The sequence below is a fragment of the Microcaecilia unicolor genome, chromosome 12 (assembly GCF_901765095.1).
Source record: "Microcaecilia unicolor chromosome 12, aMicUni1.1, whole genome shotgun sequence".
Taxonomy (NCBI): domain Eukaryota; kingdom Metazoa; phylum Chordata; class Amphibia; order Gymnophiona; family Siphonopidae; genus Microcaecilia; species Microcaecilia unicolor.
This window is the reverse complement of record NC_044042.1, coordinates 98,439,078-98,462,546: the sequence shown is the minus strand read 5'-3', so window position 1 is coordinate 98,462,546 and position 23,469 is coordinate 98,439,078. Positions and strand designations below refer to the sequence as shown.

Sequence of the window (23,469 nt, the reverse complement as noted above, 5' to 3'; positions counted from 1 at the left end):
TAATGTAGCCTGCAAAACCTTAAAAGTAATGTGCATTAAGGTAATAATGCATGATTTGTCATTTACGCATGTTTGGTGGCAAAATCATGCATTATTCCCTTAATATGCATTTGTAATTAGCCCCATAGTGCCTTAAAGAAGAGATATAATGATTACTGTGTTACTAAACAGATGTTTTATTAAATTATAGGACACAATGGCTGTGAATTACCTATGAAACACTTGCATGATATCTGCTTGAAGATTCTTGATCTGGTCTACCTCCTGAGGAACTCCATCTATGAAACTTTATTACGAACTGCAGTGGAAAACTCTTCACCTAGCGAATTCCAAAGGTAAGCCAGAACTTTCAGTGCAAAAGAAAGTTTCATAGCACAGACACACCAGGAAAATTGCAGAGAAAGGAATTTGTTTTAGATATCTGCAAGTGCCATGTGCAACCCTGGATTAACCTTTAAACAAAATACAGTAAGCATGTGCTTGGAGCACCAAGAGAAGGGGGGGAGCACCACAGAGTTTTTTTCCCCTAGCTACCATGCCCTTAACTGTTTACTACCGTCTACCTCACTAATCCCATTATCCAATATGAATTTCAGTGTTTTTCTAATCTTTATATCTATCTTTCTATTTATCTATCATGTTTCGTTTTGTACAATAAAGCGAAGATACTTACCTGTAGCAGGTATTCTCCGAGGACAGCAGGCTTCACATTCTCACAAGTGGGTAGATGATCCCGCGTCGCCCGGGTTGATATCATACCAAGCAAAAAAATGTTTGCAAGAGCTCGTGTGAGGTGCCTTCCAGCCAAGAGCATGATCGTGCCTCTTCAGTTAAATATAACAGCATAAAAATGAAATAAAAAGTAAAGAGAACAACTTCAATGGGAGGTGGGCAGGATTGTGAGAATGTGAAGCCTGCTGTCCTACGAGAATACCATATGGGAGATCATATATGTGTTGGAGGACTGAGGAGAGGACTGTGGCTCAATACGAGCTAAAGAGAGCAACCCCCTCTTACTGCCCCCCCCCCCAATGTGGCCTTCAGGTGCTGAAGCCAGGCAGATCCAAGATAGAGGCAAAAGTACACAAGACTTAGCATGAAAACCCCCCTAGAAATAGCACAAAAGTCCCAAAGGACACCAGTATGGCACACAATAAAAAGGTTTATTGAATAGGCTCGACATAGCCACATTTCTGCGAACACCTGCATCAGGGATATGTAGTCTAAAAATAAAGAACAACTTAAAAAATCAAGACATGCTTATATAGACACAGAAGAATAAATAGATGAGCCATATTGGTGACAAAAAACATAAGAAACCATCCAAATAATCCATTAATAACCATAAAACATGTTGCGAAATGAATAAATAAAAAAAGACAGAAGACCATCATAGCAAACAAAGTGATATCTAAAACATGATTTACTCATTTATTTATTTATTCATTGCCAATGCCATATAAGGCATATAACTGGATGATTTGTAATTTAAACTGCCTAACAGGACTATAAAAGGGGCTGAAACTGACTAATTTTTCTGAAGCAAGTCAAAATAAGATGGATACTGCTAGACAGTAGAAATTATACATGTCAGTTTAGGATAAAATGCAGCAGCAAAGATAGTTTATTAACTGTGAAATGATGTGTTGTACATCTTTAATTGAAATCAGTAATTTACATTTACACTGTTTTTATTGGACAGAGTAATGTTTTTATCTGTAAAAGAAGATTTAATGCTTTTGGCAGCTGGAATTATTGCAGCAAGTGCTTTTATACTAAATCATGAATGCTGGAGCCAGGTAAACAAAAAAAAATATTTCTTTCAAATTCATATCATTGCAGTTTTGAACCTAATACTACTCAGTAGTGGACTTGAGTAGAATCTCCTGCCATTAGGTTGGAATAGCAAATGTCCTCATTTACATCCGTTTGATTACATTTAGATACAATTTGTGCTAATCTTTGGCACACACATTTCCTGCACTGCAGCCCTCTGAACATGCTGCGCAGATTAACACTGGCAGTAGTCCAGTGCTAATCGGCTCTAGTGCCGTTAGGTTCTGAGCATCGGCCCATCAGTATATTGTTATGTAAAACTGTTCATTTGGGTCTATAAAAACTAACGCCAATATTAACAATGTACTGAAATTCCATACAGTTTAATATTTTCCAATGTATTATTCTTTTCTCCCTTTAATCTGCCCCTCCCTTTACAATAAACAACAGCTACCCTCCCCCCTCCCTCCCTTTACCCCAGCCACCCTAAACCCCGCAACACTGAAATTTACAGCCACCAGCAGCCTAGTTTCTTATGCTGTCCAGTGACCTTGAGAGCAAAACATCAGTGAAAGAAAACAAAAGTACAGGAAGATTGGAGGGTGGCCAATGTTACACCGATTTTTAAAAAATGTTCCAGAGGAGATCCGGGAAATTATAGACTGGTGAGCTTGACGTCGGTGCTGGGCAAAATGGTAGAGACTATTATAAAGAACAAAATTATATTCGAAAGCATGGATTAATGAGACAAAGCCAACATAGATTTAGTGAAGGGAAATCTATTACATTTCTTTGAAGGGGTGAACAAACGTGGATAAAGGTGAGCCGGTTGATATTGTGTATATGGATTTTCAGAAGGAATTTGACAAAGTACCTCATGAAAGACTCCAGAAGAAATTGGAGAGTCATGGGATTAAAAACTGGTTAAAAGATAGAAAACATAGAGTAGGGTTAAATGGTCAGTATTCTCTATGGAGAAGGGTAGATAGTGGGGGTTCTCCAGGGGTCTGTGCTGGGACCACTGCTTTTTAACATATTTATAAATGATCTAGAGATGGGAGTAACTAGTGAGGTAATTAAATTTGCTGATGACACAAAGTTATTCAAAGTTGATTGTGAAAAATTACAAGATGACCTTACGAGACTGGGCGTCTAAATGGCAGATGACGAATGTGAGCAAGTGCAAAGTGATGCTTGTGGTAAACAGGAACCCGAATATAGCTACGTCATGCAAGGTTCTACGTTAGGAGTCATGGACCAAGAAAGGGATCTAGGTGTCATTGTTGATGATTTGTTAAAACCTTCTGCTCGGTGTGCTGCTGCAGCTATGAAATCAAATAGAATGTTAGATATTATTAGGAAAGAAATGGAAACAAATATGAGGATGTTATAATGCCTTTGTATCGACCGGACCTCGAATATTGTGTTCAATTCTGGTCACCGCATCTCAAAAAAGATATAGTGGAATTAGAAAAGGTGCAGAGAAGGACAACAAAAATGATAAAGGGGAGGGACGACTTCCCTATGAGGAAAGGCTAAAGCGGTTAGGACTAGGGGGCATTCAATGAAGCTACAAAGTAGTAAATTTAAAACGAATAGTAGAAAATGTTTCTTCTCTCAACATGTAATTAAACTCTGGAATTCGTTGGCCAGGGAATGTGGTAAAGGTGGTTAGCTTAGCAGGGTTTAATAAAGGTTTGGCCGGCTTCCTAAAGGAAAAGTCCATGGACCATTATTAAATGGACTTGGGGAAAATCCACTGCTTATTTCTGGGATAAGCAGCATAAAATGTTTGTACTTTTTTGGGATCTTGCCAGGTATTTGTGACCTGGATTGGCCATTGTTGGAAACAGGATGCTGGGCTTGATGGACCTTTGGTCTTTCCCAGTATGGCAATACTTATGTACTTATAAGGAGTCTAAATAAATTGACCCAATGTTCCCCTTAGGTGCCCATCAGTATATTAATGTATCATTCCTTATCATCTGACAAGTGAGTACGTTCCCTCCTACCACCAGATGGGAGACTGAGAACTACTGAGTGATGTCATAATGTAAACTCCTGTGCAGCCCTGAGCCCACATTTCTCAGTCTGCTCAGGAGGGCTGCTGAGAGGGGGGGACAGGGGGGACAAAATTTCCCGGGCCCAGGCCTCCAGGGGGGCTCGGTGCCGCATGTCCCTTGCATGCAGCATTCTTTACTTTATCCCTCACCGGCAGCGCTGCCATTGATTCTCACAGGCAGCTCCGCTCCCCTCTGCTGCGTCTATCCAGCCCTCTCTGATGCACTTCCTGTTTACGTAACATAGGGCCAGAATGGACGCGGCCAGAGGGGAGCGGAGCTGCCTGTGAGAATGAATGGCAGCGCTGCCGGTGAGGGATGAAGGAAAAGTAAAACGGTTAAATGCACGTGGGGGTAGGAAGGAATGGCGAGCGAGGAGAGCTGTCGGGGAGCTGAGGGAGGGCAGGGAGAATCGCTGGACAATGGATGGGAGGGCAGGGGGTGAGGAAATCGCTTGGATGAGGAGGGAAGGGCAGGGGGAGAGAGAAGAGAGAGATCACTGGACATGGAGAGGAGGGGGAGAGAACAGATCGCTGAACATGGAGAGGAGAGGAGGGGAGGGCAGGGGGAGAGAGAAGAGATCGCTGGACAGGAGGGGAGGGCAGGGCAGGGCAGGGGGGGAGAGAACTAAGGAGATCGCTGGACAGGAGAAGAGGGCAGGGGCATGGGGGGAGAGAAGAGATCGCTGGACAGAAGAAGAGGGCAGGGCAGGGGGAGAAGAGATTGCTGGACAGGAGAGGAGGGGAGGGCAGGGGAGAGAGGAGAATTGCTGAACATGGATGGATGAATGGAGGGGGGCAGGGGAGAGAGGAAATTTACTGGGATATTGGGTGGATGGAGAAGAGGGCCAGGGGAGAATGGAGAGTTGCTGGACATGGATGGATAGAGGGGAGGGAAGAGAGGAGAAATGCTGGACATGGATGGAGTGGAGGGCAGTTAAGAAAGGAGAAATGTTGGACAAGGATGGAAGGAAGGAGATGCACATGGATGGAGGGGAAGGGACAGAGGAGAAATGCTGGACATGGATGGAGGAGAGGGCGACAGAGGAAATAGATGCACATGGATGGAGGGAGTGAGGAGAAATTCTGGATATGGATGGAGGGAAAATTGCTGAATTTAAGGGCTGGATCGGAACACTTTGAGGGCAGATGCTGAAACCAGAGAAAGGATAGGGACAGGTCTACAGATGCTAGACAGGACGCATAAGGACACAGGAGGATGGTGGACATGGTGAGAGAAAAAATATCAAATGGAAAGAAGACACTACATAAAACAGAAGACGCTGAGACCAAAGCGAATAGAAAAACTAAATGATCAGACAACAAAGGTAGAAAAAATATTTTATTCAGAATTTATTAATTGGAATATGTCAGCTTTTGGAAATGTGCATCTGTGATATTTTGCATGTAAGTTTCAATTGTTCTAGTATTGCTGCATGCTGAGTCTGACTTATTGCTGTAACTTTCCAGTTCAGTATTTTGCCATCATATTTTTTTTATTTCTAGTTCCTTGTGTCATATCTGTTGTCATGTGTTTTTCATGTGTGATCAAGGGTGCAGTATTCTGCTAGCGTGTAGTAGTTGCAGCCCTTTTTGTTTTGTTTTTTTGTTTCACTAGGTTGTGTACTGGTGTTTTAGATCCCGGTGTAATTATAGCGCTGCCTTTCCACGCATAAGGTTGTAGCTCGTCCTGTCCTTGGAATTAGTGCTGTTATGGTTTGGTAAGGTTATGAGTGGGTTTTGCACAAATTTGTGTAATAGTGTTTTGCAGAGGAGAGATTGTGTTTTGGCCTTACTGAGGTGGCACCAAAAGATCAGAAAAGGTTTAGAGGCCAAATCATGACACTACCTCCTGAAGGATCTGCATATAGTGCAGGGGCCAGCCCGGTGGAGGGGGGAGTGGCGGCGACCTCGGGGGGGGGGGGGGGGGGGGGGGCAGGGGTGGCCTTGTCCCGGGCCCAGCCCAGTCTCTTGGCGGCCCTGCTCCTCAGCGGATGATACTTGAGTACTTGTGGAGCCCTCATTGAGCCTGGCCTGCTTTGCATGCACCCTTTGAACCCATATGTTAAAAAAAAAAAAGAAACGAAAGAAAAAACAGGAGAAAGTTACTATTATGAGGTGCCTAACCTTTCCTGGTTTTCCTGCCCAGGGGTGCACTGCACACTCCATAATTTGGGGCCCTTCCACTCCCCAACCTCCTCCAGGAGATGTCCTGTACCTCAGCCCCCTCCCCCTGCTACTTGAGGGATTCCTTGAGTGCCTCCCGAGAGCAGAAAAAAACAGCCACCAAAACAAAAGAATAGAGAGGAGATGTAAGTACACTGTACTCTTAGAAGGTGTGCAGGCATTACCTTCAGGACCAAGTTTTCTTTCTGCTGCAGCTTATCTCTCATTTTAGGGGTGAAGATATCCTTTGTTCAGCCATGGGAAGCTTTCTGCTGGGCATCGCGGGAACTGCTGTGCCAAGATGGTGGCACAAGGTGTCTGTATATAGCAGCCTTTGCCTGTTTATGCTGAGTCAGTGTTTATGGCTTGGGGGTTGCATGGGATTCCCTGTGGCATTCCAGTGTCAGTTTGGAAGGCTGTAGAAGTGCAAATTGCCCTGGCAGGATTCAGAGGGGATGAGGCTGGCTGAAAGCACTGCAGTTTGAGTGCTTAACTTCTACACAGCCGTTTTCAGATTGACCTCTGGTGCTGCACAGGCAAGATTCTAGTGGGGTTTCTTTTGCTTTTTCCCTGGAGTTTATATATTGCTAGCACCAGGCCATCTGTATGAAGCCAGCAACTACCAGGGGCCCTCGGGGGCCAGGAGCTCGCATTTATCAGAAAAACAGGATCTGGATGGTTTCAGAGGATTCTTTGACACTCTTGGATGGGTTTTCAGACAAGTAAGCCAATTTGGGAGGATGATGGGTGCTTTTGTCGGATGAGGAGCCTCTGGTAACTAGAAAAGGAGATCCACTTTGAAAGGGATCAGGAAGCCTGCAAGAACGTTCTAATATAATGAAGATCTCAAAGAAATGGTGGCGGCTGAATGGCACTCCCTCAATTTTGCCCTAAGAATTTGCAGAGCCATGGCTTGTCTTTATCAGCCTCCATTGATGGATTTGGAGAGTTTCAAATTACCAAAGGTGGATGTGCTGGTAACAGCTGTCACCATGAAGTGAAGATGGCAATTCCTGTTGAAGGGGATGCAACATTAAGGATCCTCAAGATTGAAGAATGGAAGCTCTCCTGAAGGGATCCTTTGATTGCAAGTGGCCATCTGAGGAGGTTATGTGGCTCGAGCCTGTTTTTGCTGAGCAGAAAGACTTCTGGATTTCCCAGGGGAGGCCATGGCACAAGTTTCTGAGGATGTCATACATTTGGAGTTAGTATAGTCTTAGTGGACACCATGTCTGATTTGGTTAGGGCTTCAGCAAAGAATTTGGCCTTGGCAGTAGAAGAGAGGTATTTCCTCTGGCTAAGGAATTGGTCCATGGGTGTGGCTTCAAAGGTACGTCTGAGTCAGCTGCCCTTCAGGAGTAAGTTACTTTTTGATGAAAATTTGGAGAAGCTGGCGAAGGATTGGGGTGAATCCAAAGTTCCTAGACTCTCTGAGTATAGATCTCGCTCAAGAACTCACACTACAATTTAGAGACACAAGGAGATACTGTCCGAGCAGGTTGAATGGAGCCTAATGAGGTAGGTTTGGGAGTAGAGGCTCTTTCTTTCAGTCCTTTTGGGATCACCATGGAGGCTGAGATGAAGGCCTAGGGGCATCTGGAGCCTCTCTGGCCTCCCAGTGAAGGTGTTCAGGCCCATCCTCTAATAATTCCCATAAGGGGGGATTGTAGTTTTTTCATCAGAGATGGGTCCAAATTACCTCAGATCAGTGGGTCCTGGACATTCTCAGGCAAGGCTACTCTCTCACCCTCTTCCTGACATTTTTCTGCAAGTCCTCCCTCAAAGCCTTAGCTGTGCATTAGACTTTAGATAGGTTTTTAGCATTGGAAGCAGTGGTTCCAGTTCCTCAAGTAGACAAAGGTTCTGGCAGGTATTTGATATATTTTATCGTGCCCAAAAAAGAGAGATCTTATTGGCGGATTCTGGATTTGAAGAGGGTCAACAAGGCTGTTAAGAGTTCCCCATGGCAATGGCTTTCATATTCACTTAGGTAAGCCTGGTAGGGTGATGCCAGAGCATGAGGCAACATGATCTCGATGATGAGAGGAAAGGTGGGGAGGCTGCACGTCTCTGGAAATCAGTGGCGATTCAGGCCTAGTATGCTCCATGTGCAACTGAGATTCAGGGCACATCACTACACTGGTACTAATATCAGGGAGAGAAGAGGCTGAAAAGATTTGGACTGGCAGCCTGCGATTCTCCTCAGCAGCATGACTTGTGGTGTGCATTCGACTTTTCTCAATGAGGCTGAGAGCAGTTTGACGGGAATGGTGGCCATTTCGATAGTCTCTTTAGCTGCTCCTGGGCTTTCTTCTGGCTTTTGAAACACTTGGCTTGGGATCACTGATGCTTTCTGCAGAGGGGGAAGCCTGCAATGTGTGTGTGTGTGTGTGTGTGGGGGGGGGGGGGGGGTCTGCCTTAGGGCTGTAGGACAAGCAGTCCATGGCCTTCTCCCAAGACAGTGGCTTGAGGGCCATCTCCCCTGGTCAAGAGCTCCTAGCGCACCAGTCTCTTGAGGCAGTTGTCAGATGTCTGTCACTCTGGTGCAACTACTGAGGTGATACTGTTCCTTGGATTCTGGGCTGAGGGTTGGCTGTGCTCCTATTCCTCTGGGGTTTCAGTTGAGTAGAACGATGTTAGGTCTCTGGTGTAAGAAGCTTGGGGTGGATTTGGACGGCTTCATAGGCAGCAAAATAGTGTCTATGTGTGGGCTACTGGGGCCATGGCCCAACCAATGTTTTGCACAACACAATACCAGCAACTAGAGAGGTTGGGAGCTGGGCCAGATATTGGTTTGTTTGGCCTCTGTAATCTAAAAGATATTTTGCTACTCCTTGCTCGTTTGTCCTGCTTCTACCACAGTTCAGTGTTTGTATCATTGTCAACTCTCTGCTTCCTATCCTCTTTGTTTTTTCTCTGTCAGGAATAAAGTTTCAGTCAATCATTAAAAATAATATGCATGTAAAGACTACACTGGGGCACAGAGGCAGCAGTAGGAGCAGCTTCCCAACTGTTCAGGGCCGGGGGGAGGGGCACAATACTCAATCATTAAGGGCCAAAACAGAATGTCAGCTGCTTCTGAATTCAGCTGGTGCATTTGGATTAAGTGTGATAGGGAAGAAGAGCCCTTAGTGCCAACATTTTTGGGCTGTCTCATATTCTCCTGTGCATGGGAGTCAAGTAGGATGGGGAGAGATTAGTGCCCTTGCTGGGGATCCCTCAAGAGGCCATTTTTGTGCAAGCTGTGTGAACCTCCCATTTCTCAAGGCAGTCCTTTGTCTCAGGTGTGGTCTGTTTCCCTGGGTCCTCCACTTTTTGCAGAAGAGGATGGGGACACTAGGTGGCCTCAGTACAAGGGTACTTGCACACCTTCAGGGATCAGGAGATTCTCCTGAGTTTGTGCTGGTCATGCACCAGGCTTTGTGTCAAATGTAGATGCTTGTTGCATCAGCAACAGTTCCTCTTCTAGTGTCAGCCATGGCTGAGCCTGGTAGGGAGGCAGGGGGTTCTAGCTCCCGGGCAGGCAAAGTCTAACAGAGTGGCCTGGATTATTCCTCTTCACTGGGTTCCACTGAAGATTCCTTAGAAGAGCCGGAAAATGATATCTCTTCATTAGGGTACCTGGAAAAAGACAAACTAAGGGGAGGTGCCTTAGTATTGTGCCTATTTCATAAGGAGGAGCCATCTGCTCTCATTTACCACATTTGGAGGTCATGCAGATCTTGGAGCCAGCAGTCAGGAGCTGGTAGATTGAGATCCGATGTTGGATGGAAGGGGCTTATGTAGCATCCAATGCTTTCTTGTTCCACTAGATGATGTAAACCATGATTCTTTCTGAATGGGAGTCTCCAAGGTTGAGCTTTGTAACTTTAAAGTAGGCTATACCTGCTACCATCGCTAGACTAGGATGACCTTTCACAGGTGCCCAAAGTTGACAATCCACTGGAAGCAGCGACGCATTCCTGTGGAGGGTGATTCTGGTTGTGGAGAACGCTGATGGACTGGAAACTGGAAAGGTGGCCCTTAAAAAAAAACACCTGACCAGCCAAATCCTGCCCGAAATTGTATGCTGGACATACCACAAGAGCAGTGCGATGTAGAATCTTGGAACATCTTAGGATACATACTGGGGTTACTGAAGCTCCCTTGATGCAGCACTGGATCTCCCATTTTACAGTGGTGGAGGTTCCTACTCTTTTGAGAGGGGGAGATTTGGTGCATCACCTGTGGCGTCAAGAATAGAATTGGATTTACAATTGGCGCACGTTTGAACCATGTCATGTTATCACTGGGGTGGCTAGTTGGCTGGTCAGGCATTTTCTTTTTAAGGGCCACCGTTCCAGTTTCTGGTTCATCAGCATTCTCCATAAGCTGTTGTATTATGTGGTGGGTGTGTGGGGGTGTGTGTGTGTGTGTGTAGCTAAGATGCCTAGCTTGATGACAATCTGGGGATGGGGGAGCAGCAGGAAGAATGGAGCATGTCCACTGAGGACTTTTGCTAGGCCTTGGGGAGCAGTGGTCCTGCTGTCACCATTGAGATCGCATTCTGATAATCAGACTCTAGAGGTCATAAGCTCTTAAACTACATTTCATTTTATAGGATTAAAGATAAAGTGCCGATTGTTAAGGATCCCCGATGAAGGTAGGCTTGTTGAAACATAGCTTGTGTTGGGTCAAGCTGTCAGCATTTATATGTCTTTTGTGGAATAACCTTTCATGTTGTTGAGTCAAGTTGTCAGCATTCATCAGTGTTTTGAGGAATTAAACTTTCCTATTGCTCCAGTTGACATTGGGTGTGTGGCATCTTCCACCCTTGTGCTGCTGCGAGCAGTTTATTTATTTATACATTTGTACCCCGCTCTTTCCCACATACAGCAGGTTCAGTGCGGCTTACATAGTAAAAGAAAGCATCTTACATGGTGGAGAATAAAGCAAAACAAGGAAATGTAGGAAGAGTATTATAAACTGTGATGATCATAACTACTTACATTGTGAAAAGCTTTACAAAGGACATGTGAAAAGAATATTATGAACTGAGAAAAAAAACCCAACAACAGTGGCAGCATTAGTTTGAGGTCTACGGCGTACCCCTATTACAGGTAAGTAATCTTGTTATTTTTGGACTATGCATGCAGCATCTGATTTTATAACAGGATGCCTATCTGAGAAGTCCAAAAGTGCATGTTTTATAAAAGCAACATAGCTGTCTGCATGCCTTTATAAACAGGCACCCAAAATGAGCCCCAGTAGCATGCAAATGCTGACACACATTTCCAACTGCTTTAATGTACTCACATATTTTATACAAATGCATGTACATCATAGCTCTGCCCAGCCCATATCCCCAGAACACCTACATGTAGTACACATATAAGATCACTGCACATATTTATGCAGGTATGTACTAGCATGCTGTCTTATAGAAGACTTTTTTTTTGTCCATGTGTAAAACATGATTTATATATAGAAAAGCATGTATAAAATTATGTAAAGTTAAGTGCTCTGGGTTTGTGTGCCTACTTTATGTATGCATATACCTCCAGGCAATTATATAAGACTGCACTTGAGCATGTAAAATGCAGATTTGCATGCTCAAGTCCCTTATAAAGGGAACATGCTCTATTCTCTCACAATAGACTATGTCAAAGTGTCAAACGTTTTTTCCTTTTTTCCAATTAAAACAAAGAAACTCTCATTGTTATTTCTAAAGGTTCTGGAACATTTAAACTGTATCACTGGAATCACTGTGGAAAGCATTCTAGAACTGTCAACTGCAATCCTGAATCATAGCATCGGCACTACAACTCCACGGAAACACTGACTGAACTCGCATTCTTCAGCCTGCAGTGCATTCTTAAAATAAAATTTAAAAAAAGAAACAAAAAACAAGTTACGCAGAAGAGGACATAAGGACATGTGTAAACTGAATTGCTGTATGAAGGAAAAAAAAGAGAGAAATGTAGCTCTTTTTAAGAACTAGAACAGAAATGATCTTGGCAACCTAAGGGCTGTGTTCTAGTCTACATTACTATGCAAAGGGATCAGCATTTGCACCTTAGGTAAACTGGTAATGCTGACAGGGGAGGTGGTGACATCTAAGTGGCCAGATGCAAGGCACATTACTGCCGAATTCCAGAGGGTCTCTGGGCTTCAGCCAAGGAGCATTAGGGGACAGGGGAAGGAGAAAACAAAATAGTGGAAAATTTCATAGGTAGTTGCACTGGGATCTCAGTGCTGATTTTGATTTTGGAGCCTCAAAGTAAAAAGGACAAAAATTGATAGGCCCCCAAAGATCACATAAAATGTGTGAAAAATAAACAGAAACTTTACTGCACCCCCACCAATATCCAGCATTTCAAACACCATAGCAGGTTGCAAATCTTCCTTTACATGGCACAGGGTACACAGTTTGTGTGCTGTGAATAATGAGGTTACAACACTCCACTCCTGCTCGTGAAGACACTAGTACAGCCTCTGCTTTCAGTAATAGACTTTAGATGTATTTTCTTAGAATACAAAGTATTTATTAATGTGTTTCCAGCCCATGCATAACAGACTGCACAATTTCCATAACATTACAAATTTTAAATATCTTTCAAACTAGTAATAAATGTATTTAACAGTATCAAACACACTAATGTTCTGCAGCACAGATTTCAGTCCCAAAATGGTTCATTTTTCCTTGTACTTAAGAAAAAAAGAAAAATCAGTATTAACATAATTTAAAGCAGCATTTCAGCACAGCTAACTCAAAAGGATTCTATGAGGAAAATATCTTCCAATACTGTGAAGTACTAGATACACCTGTAAAGAGACTAATGCAGAAGTGATTTTCTCTATATTTAATACGGGGAACTCCCCCCCCCCCCCCCATTATTTTTTTAAATCACCAAAGGATAAGCTTCTAAGCTCAATCCTTTTATAGTTATTCTGTGTCTGCAGGAGATCTGATCCACCTCACTCGAGGGACGGTCCTTGCCCTGTGCCGGATTTACACAAAAGACTCCAGAACAAGGTATCAAAGTGGCCGAGATCATAGTACCCAGACCTGAAAATGTTAAATTCCCCTTGGTAAGGGGTATATGTAAGGACAGACCTCTCAGCATAGACTTGAGTCACCAGTGCTGAAGTGTCACTTTAATCTTGTCCACTGACAAGACAAAGCAGCAATTTATCAGTAGATAAATATATGGGTCAGTGTGGCTAGAGAGATTTCTTAAATTGTTGCATGCTTTTAATTTATGCATATATTCATTTAATTGCACACTTTTCTCCATGACAATTTAAAGAAATGTAAACCAAACATTTTAAGGTTTTTACAAAATATCTGCAAACTTTGATTTGTGCGGTTCAGGGTTCACTTCTCTGCATGAACACTATATCAAGACCTTAAAAGAATAACGCCTGTGGTAAACTGATTCACTGAGAAATAAACAAATAGCATAACCACTTCTTCCTTATATACTCCTTACAACAAGAATCCATTAAAAAAATAGATTCTGAAAGCAAAATATATGGGTGTGTATGTATGTCACTTATCAGGATGTCTTGAAATAGGCCTTTTTGAGGAGATCCATACGAGTTCTGAAACAGTTTCCATTACTTCTGCATGGATCTTCCTGTCTGCTGTTGTGTATACATGGTGCTTGTAAATAATAGGAAATCAGAACATCTCACTAGGAGATTTTTCAAACTAAAGTATAAGCCAGCATGATTTCAGAAATTCAGTCATTTGTTATAAAATTGTGAAGAAACCCAGGCAAGTCCCCATTTCAGATTGGTCAACATGAACTTGAGAGCTTTTGTCCACTGCTCCTCAGAGTTGAACTGAGTTTTGATGGAGTATGAACCACCACTGCCTCCTGTGTCTTCAATCTTGCCTTTCTCTACATCCATTCTGCATCAAATTAGAATATTACAGAATTAATTATACAGCCAATACTTCTCATGTGCATTCAACTAGTATTGCACATTGGAACTCTAGTACATCCGCTAAACAACAACAAAAAAAGTTTTCAATTTGATTTTCTAACATTTAGAGCAGTTCTGGCTGTAGAGCTGTATGACTGACATGACTACACATAGCATCGGTGTTTCATGGGGAACTATGGCTGTTTCAAAGAAACCAATGCCCCAGAGGAAACCCCCCTCATATTTTTGATAAATACCATTCATCTGCACCTGGGCAGTTTAGGGGCCAATACTGGCCCTGAGTGAGGCTTGCTTTAGCCTGGTCTTTAATTGCCATCACTTTCAATGTGATTAATCAACCTTCAGCAAACATACATACATAGTCACATTATTTATCCCTCTAGCCTCATACATGACCTCATGCTCCACAACTTCTTTTCCAGAGAATATGCTTGCCTCTAGTGTCTCTCTCTCTCTCCAGAGAGGAAGCCTTTGCATTATACCTTGGTTCTACTGTAACTAATGACCTTTTAAAAAGCTAAGTTGTATTTGAGATCTGATTAGGTTTGCACGAAGAAAGAAACTATGGTGCTCATTTTTAAAAGAGAAAAACATCTCAAAAGCAGCACAAAGTGGCAGGTGGACGTTTTTCATGGGGAAAATGTCCAAGTTGTGATTTTTGAAACTCAGATTTGAGACATCTGCTCTGCAGTTCATCTAAATTGCAAAGGGGCGAGCACACAATTTGAACTTTTCAAGGATAATGGAACAACATAAAAATGTCTAGGGCAAAACTTGGGTCTTTTTATCTGGACCTGTTTCAATCACAACTAAGTCACTAAAGGTGCATTAATTGACCAGTTGACCATTGGAGGAGGTAAGCCATGACCCCCTGTCATGAAACGCCTAGAGCCCACATGGGGGGTTAAACCTGCAGCCACCTAAACGGTCTTTCCCAGCACTGCTCATGTCCACTACCACCTGCGCATGTCCTCTACACTGGCATACCCTTCCACCCGCCTGCTGGGTCTCCCACCCACAAGTTATTTCACCGGTGGTTTCTAAGGACAATGGGGCCACAATCCCAGGGGTCCCACAGTTCCCAGAAAGCACCCGCAGACCAAAAACAAACCACCAGGATTCTTAGTCCAGGACAGCAGAGTCAATAAACTAATAAGGTTTATTTTCAGGAAATTGAACAGTGAATGGAAAAGGAAAAAATGGTGGAAATATAGCAACAACAGGTAAATCAAACAGGTATCAATATTAAAACTAGCTAAACATTAGCTTACTACCTGAATAGTACCTGGGGAGTTCAGGAAATATAGCTGCTCACAGGTTATAAAATATAACTGCTCTCAGGGCCTCAGTGAAGAGATCTCTGTCTGTCTCCTCTCCCTATCTGAGACTAAAGATTACCTCACAGCTAGGGCGGGGAAAAACAGTCACTTCTGTAACAGCTTTCCAAAAAAAAAAAAAAAAAAAAAGATAGTCATCATCTGCTGGCCAAACAAGGGAAATGCACTAGAGAACAAATATGTCATACTTTCACATAAGAAGTTACAGACATAAATCCCGTGTTTCATCACCCCCTCCCCCTTTAATTCCCCTGTGGTCACTATCTCCTTCCCACCCCTCAAAGATGCGATAGTGACAGTACATACCAGGCTCTATGACTGCCATTTCTATTACAGCAGCAAGCTGGTCCCAGGAGTAGACTAGTGGTCAGTGCAGTAGATTGTAGAGAAAGGAACTCATGTCCACATGCCACTCTAGTACACTTGTGGTGGAAATGGTAAGCCTTCCAAAACCCACAAAATATCTACTGTACCTATAGACAGGAGACACCTGCAGTCCTGAGGGCTTTTGTACTGATGTACAGTTAGGTACAGTAACTTTTTAGGTGTTCCTGGAGGGCTCGCAATACAAAATAAGGGTGTTAAGGTACAATTTGTACTTGGGTCCCTTTATGTGAAGTCCACTGCACTGACCATTAGGCTTCCCCTCTGCTGTGCTAGGATGTCTGTGGCCAGTTTACTAGAAGTGGTGCAACACAGCCATTCCTATGGCTTGTTTTTGTGCATTTTGCTCTAGGACATTTTTTCTTTAAATGGTACCTAAAGAAACACAAACTGACACAAAAACATCTGGAAAATATATATTTTTTTAACTTTTGAAAATAGCTAAGACATTTTTCTGGTTTGAAAATTGCTATTTCAGAATGAGAATTTTAAACATTTTCAGCAAGCATCTACAACTGGATGTCAAGTTGAAAATAGTCCTTTACGCCAATAAAACCTAACGAAGACCATCACTTCTACGAATTTCCAGGGTTTTTTTCAGGTTTTAATATACTGGTTGTCAGTTATTGTAATTGGTTTTGATGTTTTTCTTTGTCTCTTAAAAATCTAAGTTTTGGATGTTTTGACTATATACCTAGTTTGCTTTAAGAATCGCTCTATATAAAACGCACCTCCAACGTTCTAATGAAGCATCCAGAAGTCCCAACGTTCTATCTGCATGGTGGTGAAACCACAATTTGCCCATGAGTGTTTGCCCCGCCCTTGCGTCAAACGTGATGACGTTGAGGGCGGAGCAATGGCACTCAACCAATTGCAGGGGCAGACATCGATATACACCACTACTCCTCTCCCTGCCTACCAAACAACTCACAGAGCTTCCCCCCCCTTGGCGCAACACCCACGCCCCTCCGCACCACACAAGCCCTCCTCCCCCCCCCCGTCTCTCTCAAGATGAACTATAAAATAGAACACACTCACGAAGGAGACAACAGTGAACTAACTCTCACCTCCAAAAGGTGGAACATTTTAATTGTACATTTATACTGTACCCTTAGGTAAGCAAGCCAGTCTCTCACAAATCACAAGTAACTGTAGGCGCTGGGGGACTATTTGGTTTATGCTTTCATTGACACTGTAAAAGACTGCAGGAGAATTAGGCGGCAATTTGCTCTGCCCCCTGGCAACCATCCTAGGTTGAAACAAACAACGCGTTAATTGTAGATTTGCACTCTAGCCTCCGGTAAGCAAGCCGGTCTCTCCCAATTAAATTTCAAGGTGCAGGGAACATTCAGAATCTACAGATTCCTTGCCCTAGATGTATTTCTCTATGCCTAATGTTTGCAATACAAACAGGCTATATTTTATCACAGAAAGGCTAAAGGTTTGGAGCAAAGATATATGTGGCTCAATAACATCAATACATTGCAGCCCGTAAGGGAAGGGATGCTATTCTACCTATCATAAGGGGGGGGGGGGGGGAAGGGTATAGAAGGGAGGAAGAGGAGGGGGGCAAAGGGGAAGAGAGGAGTAAGAGGGGGGGAACACACTCACTCTCACTGTGACTCACATACGCACTCGCACAGTCACTCTGAAACACACACACTCACAGATACACAAGCACCCAGTCTCAATCTCACTCTGACACACAATCGCACAGTCACTCTCTCTCTCTCAACCAAGTCACTATCACACACACATTCACTCAAACATACACACTACGAGGACAACCTGGCTAGCGCCCGTTTCATTTGTTTCCGAAATGGGCCTTTTTTACTAGTTTATACATAATTTGTTTTGTTTTTTTTGCATTAAAAATTTATGAAATGTATTAAATTGGATATACCGTATTTTTCGGACTATAAGATGCACTTTTTTCCCCCCAAATTTGGGAGGAAAATGGGGGGTGCGTCTTATAGTCCGAAGGTAGATTTGGCTGGCTGGCAGGCCGCCCGCCCTCCGAGTTCGGGATCGCCGTCAGGGTTACCTCCTCCCCCCCCCCGGTCACCACTTCTCCCCTTACTCACGCGATCTTCCCTGGTGGTCTAGTGATGTCGGGGCAGGAAAGAGCCCCCTCTTTCCTGCCCAGCGCGCTGCTCTCCATCCTCCTGTATGCAGCCTGATGGTCTCGGTGAGATTCAAAATGGCCGCCGAGACTTCAATTCTCGGCGGCCATTTTGAATCTCGCCGAGACCGTCAGGCAGCAATGCATACAGGAGGATGGAGAGCAGCGCGCTGGGCAGGAAAGAGGGGGCTCTTTCCTGCCCCAACGTCACTAGACCACCAAGGAAGATCGCGTAAGGGGAGAGGTGGTGACAGGGCCGGGGGGGGGGGGGGGGGAGGAGGTAACCCTGACGGCGATCCCGAACTTGGAGGGAGGGATTCGGACAAGACGCACCGGAGCACCTAGGTTTAGAGGAGGGAAAAAGGAAAAAAATTTTTTCCCTATTTCCCTCCTCTAAAACCTAGGTGCGTCTTATGGTCCGGTGCGTCTTATAGTCCGAAAAATACGGTATTTGTTTTTTGCTGTAATTTAAGGGCTCAATATTCAGCGCTGCTTAACCAGTTAGGTCAAGTTCCTTTGCGGTGAAACATGGATTTTAGATGGCACATAAATGGATAGTGCCACTGAACATCCAGGCAGACTGCCACAACGTGCTGTGGTGATCTTGGGACAAAGCTGGGAGTTACCCATGCAGTGATGCTCAGATAACTATCTGGTTAACTTAGGACAGCCAAATATCATGGGTGCCTGGATATTCAGTGCCTGGGGCCCAGAAAGGCCTTGGCCCAACTGAACCAACAGTGGCAAACTTTTAAACAAAACACTGCTTAATCTTTTTAAAATAATTTATATATATATTTATTCATTGTATTGTTTTTTGTTATTTTGTATCAAAAATTGTTTTAGCACTTCACTTTCTTCTTACGCTTATATTCAGTATTCCACATGAAGCCTAATTAGAGAGGGTGTGAGATGCATGGAAAAGCCCCCCCACTAAAGGCATTGGGGGAGAAGGGAGAATGGTATTGGAACTGAGAAACGAATAAGACATGAACAGAGAACACTTGGCATTGCAAAAGTAATGGAAAGTCAGATATCTAATGTTTTAGAGTGGTCAATGCCTGGAATGCTCTCCTGAGAGAGGTGGTAGAAACAAAAATGGTGATGGAATTCCAAAATAGCATGGAATGAACACAGAAGATCCCTAATTAGAAAATGGATAGTATAAAAAAAATTGTTGAGTGGTGCTTAGCGACTCCAGCTGTGAAGAATTAAGGCCAGTGCCAGGCAGACTTCTACGGTCTGTGTCCTGTATATGGCAAGACAGATTGGGATGGGCTGGAGAGGGCTTCAATGGCAAATCCAGTAGTTGGAACATAAGGACAGTGCTAGGTGGACTTCTACAGGCAATGTCCCAGAGCTGGCACAGAAAGACCAGGCTCAAGTATTTGATACCACATTCATTATTGGTTTAATCATGAATTGATAATGAGTGTGAGACTTAGGCAAACTGAATGGACTGGTCAGGTCTTTATCTGCTGTCTTCTACTATATTCCTACGTTAAGGTCCATGGTATTGCAGTAGGTAGAGAAACTATATTTAAAAGATTTTTATAGACTGCATTATCTAAAAATCTAAGCAGATTAAAACCAACATAGCAAAATTAAGAAACACACAGTAAAAAAAATAAAGTTAATGACAAAATAATCATAAAATTAACAATGTAAACAACAATTTAAAAATTACAAAACCAGTACAGAAAACCATCATATAACAGACTAGAAGAAAGAAGGGCTGATAGACTAGTCTAAATGTCGGGTAAAGACTATCTCTCTAGAAAGTCATTTGAACTTTCTAGAGAGATAGACATTTCATTTATTTTTAAAATTTAAAAACAAATACATTTCAGGGTTAAAAATACTATCAATTAGCTATTAAGTAAAATTTGTGTTATTTCCTTCACTAAGATCTGAGACCATCTCCTAATGGGAAATGTATCATTTTCTCCAGTGATAATCAGGATAATGCAGCCACATTTTTTGGTGAAGCCATACATGTCTTCATTATCCCGCTGTCTGTTTCACTTGCACTGCTATTTGTCTATAGCTACAACACAGGTGAGACAACCTCTTGATGTCAGAGCCATGTTAAGGAGGAATGGTGTCCTATGCGAGTCAGAAGAGTCAATGCACTACAGATGTGACAGCAGTGGACTGCTGAACTCTGCACTACTACCAGAGGCGTAGCTAGGTTTTAAGGTCAGGGGGAGCAGACTTTTGTAAAATAGGCGCCAGCAACGATCACACAACTGAACTAGCAGAAGTCAAATTGGAAACCACAGGAAACAGTATGAGCATGCGTCTACTCCCTGGTAGTGGAGAAACGCATTGCACAATAGAAAAATTGATATTATTTTTGTTATGGTAGTCATCTAAGAATGCTGCTCGGTAACACATTATGAATTGCCCAAACATTTTTCACTGAATTTTTCCTGAACTATGAAGCAAAGTAGTATTTAATATATTTATAAATGATTTAGAGATGGGAGTAACTAGCGAGGTAATTAAATTTGCTGATGACACAAAGTTATTCAAAGTCGTTAAATCGCGACAGGATTGTGAAAAATTACAAGAGGACCTTACGAGACTGGGAGACTGGGCGGCTAAATGGCAGATGATGTTTAATGTGAGCAAGTGCAAGGTGATGCATGTGGGGAAAAAAGAACCCGAATTATAGCTACGTCATGCAAGGTTCCACGTTAGGAGTTACGGACCAAGAAAGGGATCTGGGTGTCGTCGTCGATAACACACTGAAACCTTCTGCTCAGTGTGCTGCTGCGGCTAAAAAAGCGAATAGAATGTTGGGTATTATTAGGAAAGGTATGGAAAACAGGTGTGAGGATGTTATAATGCCGTTGTATCGCTCCATGGTGCGACCGCACCTTGAGTATTGTGTTCAATTCTGATCGCCGCATCTAGAAAAATATAGTAGAATTGGAAAAGGTGCAGCGAAGGGCGACTAAAATGATAGCGGGGATGGGACGACTTCCCTATGAAGAAAGACTAAGGAGGCTAGGGCTATACAGCTTGGAGAAGAGACGGCTGAGGGGAGACATGATAGAGGTATATAAAATAATGAGTGGAGTGGAACAGGTGGATGTGAAGCGTCTGTTCATGCTTTCCAAAAATACTAGGACTAGGGGGCATGCGATGAAACTACAGTGTAGTAAATTTAAAATAAATCGGAGAAAATTTTTCTTCACCCAACGTGTAATTAAACTCTGGAATTCGTTGCCGGAGAAAGTGGTGAAGGCGGTTAGCTTAGCAGAGTTTAAAAAGGGGTTGGACGATTTCCTAAAGGACAAGTCCATAAACCGCTACTAAACAGACTTGGAAAAATCCAAAATTCCAGGAATAACATGTATAGAATGTTTGTATACATTGTATGTTTGGGAAGCTTGCCAGGTGCTCTTGGCCTGGATTGGCTGCTGTCGTGGACAGGATGCTGGGCTCGATGGACCCTTGGTCTTTTCCCAGTATGGCATTACTTATGTACTTATATGCAGTCATTTACCATTCATACTCTAACTTAGAGCATCCTCACCCCACATTGGCTCTTTAGCACTTAGCTGCAATTCATACTCTGTCAACCAGGAGTGCTCGTGCTGCTAGTGTTGTCATGATCATGACTGAAGAATGCAGTGCTGGTGCCACTGGCCCTTCTGCTGTGGTTCAGGAGAACCAACACTCCATTCTTCAGCCATGAGTCTGGTGACACCATTAGCAGGAATGCCCCTGTACTCTACCAAGGAACAGCTGTACCTGTAATACAAAGCCTACAAAAGTCACTCAAAATCTATATAATCTACTTGACCATAACACCACTGATTTACAGAAGTAACACAACAAAGACCTTATCTAGAAAAATGCAACACAGGAAATACTACAGTAGGAACTAGAACATCAATATGCCCATTGGAAAACTGGAACAAGTTGAATTCTTACAGATGCTTAAATAGAAACTAGGTGCAAACAGAGTACCTGGCCTCGGTCATAAACAATGAATACCCTTGCCAGGTACAGAATAAATTACCAAAAAATTAAAATATGACTATGTAGACTAAACTTAAAACCCAAGAAGCCACACTGCAACACTAGAGAAAGAGAAATCAAAACAGCACTCTGCAAAATATAAAGAAAGCAGTGTAAACTTACTGTAAAACTGACATTTTCCATTCAGTGAATTAAAAATAAATTTTTTCTTTCTACCTTTGTTGTTTGGTCATTTTGTTTTCTTTTTCCCATCATGTTTGTCTCAGTCTCCAGTTTCTGGCTTTTCTTAACTTTCTTCACATGATCTCCAGTTCATCTGCCACTTCTCTCCCTTCTTCGCTTTCTCTCCTATATCCACCTCTGAATTTATCATTTCCTTCATTTACTTTTCTGCCTCTTAGACTTCATTAATTTTACTATTCAGTCTTCAATCTTCCTTTTTATTTTTAACCACATCTGCCTACAGTTTTCATCTCCCTTACGCCAGCCCTCCCATTCTTCATCCTATTATTTCATAGGTTTTTTTTGCTAACTATCCCCTCTCTTCCATCACCGTCTCTTTCCTCTCTTCTGTACAGCACCTTTTTTCTATTTTCACTCCTCTGACCAGTATATTCTCTTTCGTTTTCTCTTACCCCCCTCTGTGTCCAGGATGTCCTCTTTCCCTCACCTCCAACCAGCATCTCTCTCCCTGACACCCTACTCCCCCCTCGTATGCAACATTCCTCCTTTCCATGTCAGCATCTCCCCTATATCCCTACTCCTCCCATGTGCAGAATACCCCTTCTTGGTCCTCATCCCTGTTTAATATCCAGTACCCCCCTCTGTTTTTTAATTCCCCCTTGTCCAGCATATCCCCCGTCTTCCTACTCACCTCATGTCTAGCATCCTCCAATATTCCCTCCCTCTTCCAAGCCAGCAATTGCCCTAGCTCAACCCCTTTAGAGGCTTATCCCCTTCCATCCAGCTGGATGGAGTGTTAGGGAAAGATGCTGGAGGGGGGTGAGAGAAAACAAGAGAGAATATACTGGGCAGAGGAGTGAAAACAGAAAGAGGGTGCTGTACAGTAGGGAGGAAAGAGAAGGTGCTGGAAAAGGGGGGGGGGAGGGGTTAGCAAAAAAAAACAAACTATGAAATAATGGGATGCCCCTCTCTCCCCCCTTCCATCCAGTGTCTGCCCCTAACCCTCTTCCACCTAGTGTGTGCCTCCTCTACTTTTTCCATCCAGCCTGCACTCTTTCCCCTTCCATCCAATGTCTGCCCCCTTTCTCCCTTCTCTCTCCCTATTTTCCAGAGTCTGTCCCTTCTCTTCCACCTTCCTTTCGTCATCTGTCCCCTTTCTAACCCATCTCACTGACTGTTCCTTCCAGCACCTGCCCCTTCGCTCTGACCATTCCTTCTAGTATTTGTCCCCTCTATTCCTCCTTCCAACCAGCATCTGTCCCTTCCCACTCTCCATTCAGTAACTGTCTCTTCCAGATCTTCCTCCTCCCCATCTTGCCGTCTTCCCCTTTCCTTCCGGCATCTGACCTCTTTCCCTTCCCCTCCCTCCGACACCCCACTGCTGCTAATGCTCCATCTTTGACTACTCCAGAGTCCAGCAGCGGCGAAACAATCGCGGAGCCACACTGTGCAGATTCGCGGCTGCTAGCCCCTCCGAATCATTTCCTGTTCCGGGGCAGGGTCCAGGGAGTGGAACT

General features: G+C 43.4%; 2 protein-coding genes across 3 annotated transcripts in view; one reads left to right on the top strand and one right to left on the bottom strand.

The window, feature by feature from the left end:
- Positions 1-11,822, top strand: part of CNTD1 (cyclin N-terminal domain containing 1) — a 63,424-nt gene extending 51,602 nt beyond the window's left edge. The window contains 3 exon segments of the mRNA XM_030221289.1: positions 191-335; positions 1,703-1,799; positions 11,712-11,822. Of these exon segments, the coding sequence (XP_030077149.1) occupies positions 191-335; positions 1,703-1,799; positions 11,712-11,822 (353 nt within the window).
- Positions 11,823-13,694: 1,872 nt separating this feature from the next.
- Positions 13,695-23,469, bottom strand: part of BECN1 (beclin 1) — a 66,102-nt gene continuing 56,327 nt past the window's right edge. For both annotated transcript variants that reach the window (XM_030221475.1, XM_030221476.1), the window contains exon 12: positions 13,695-13,898. In XM_030221475.1, the coding sequence (XP_030077335.1) occupies positions 13,730-13,898 (169 nt within the window). In that variant the 3' untranslated portion in view covers positions 13,695-13,729. The remainder of the gene's footprint in view (positions 13,899-23,469) is intronic.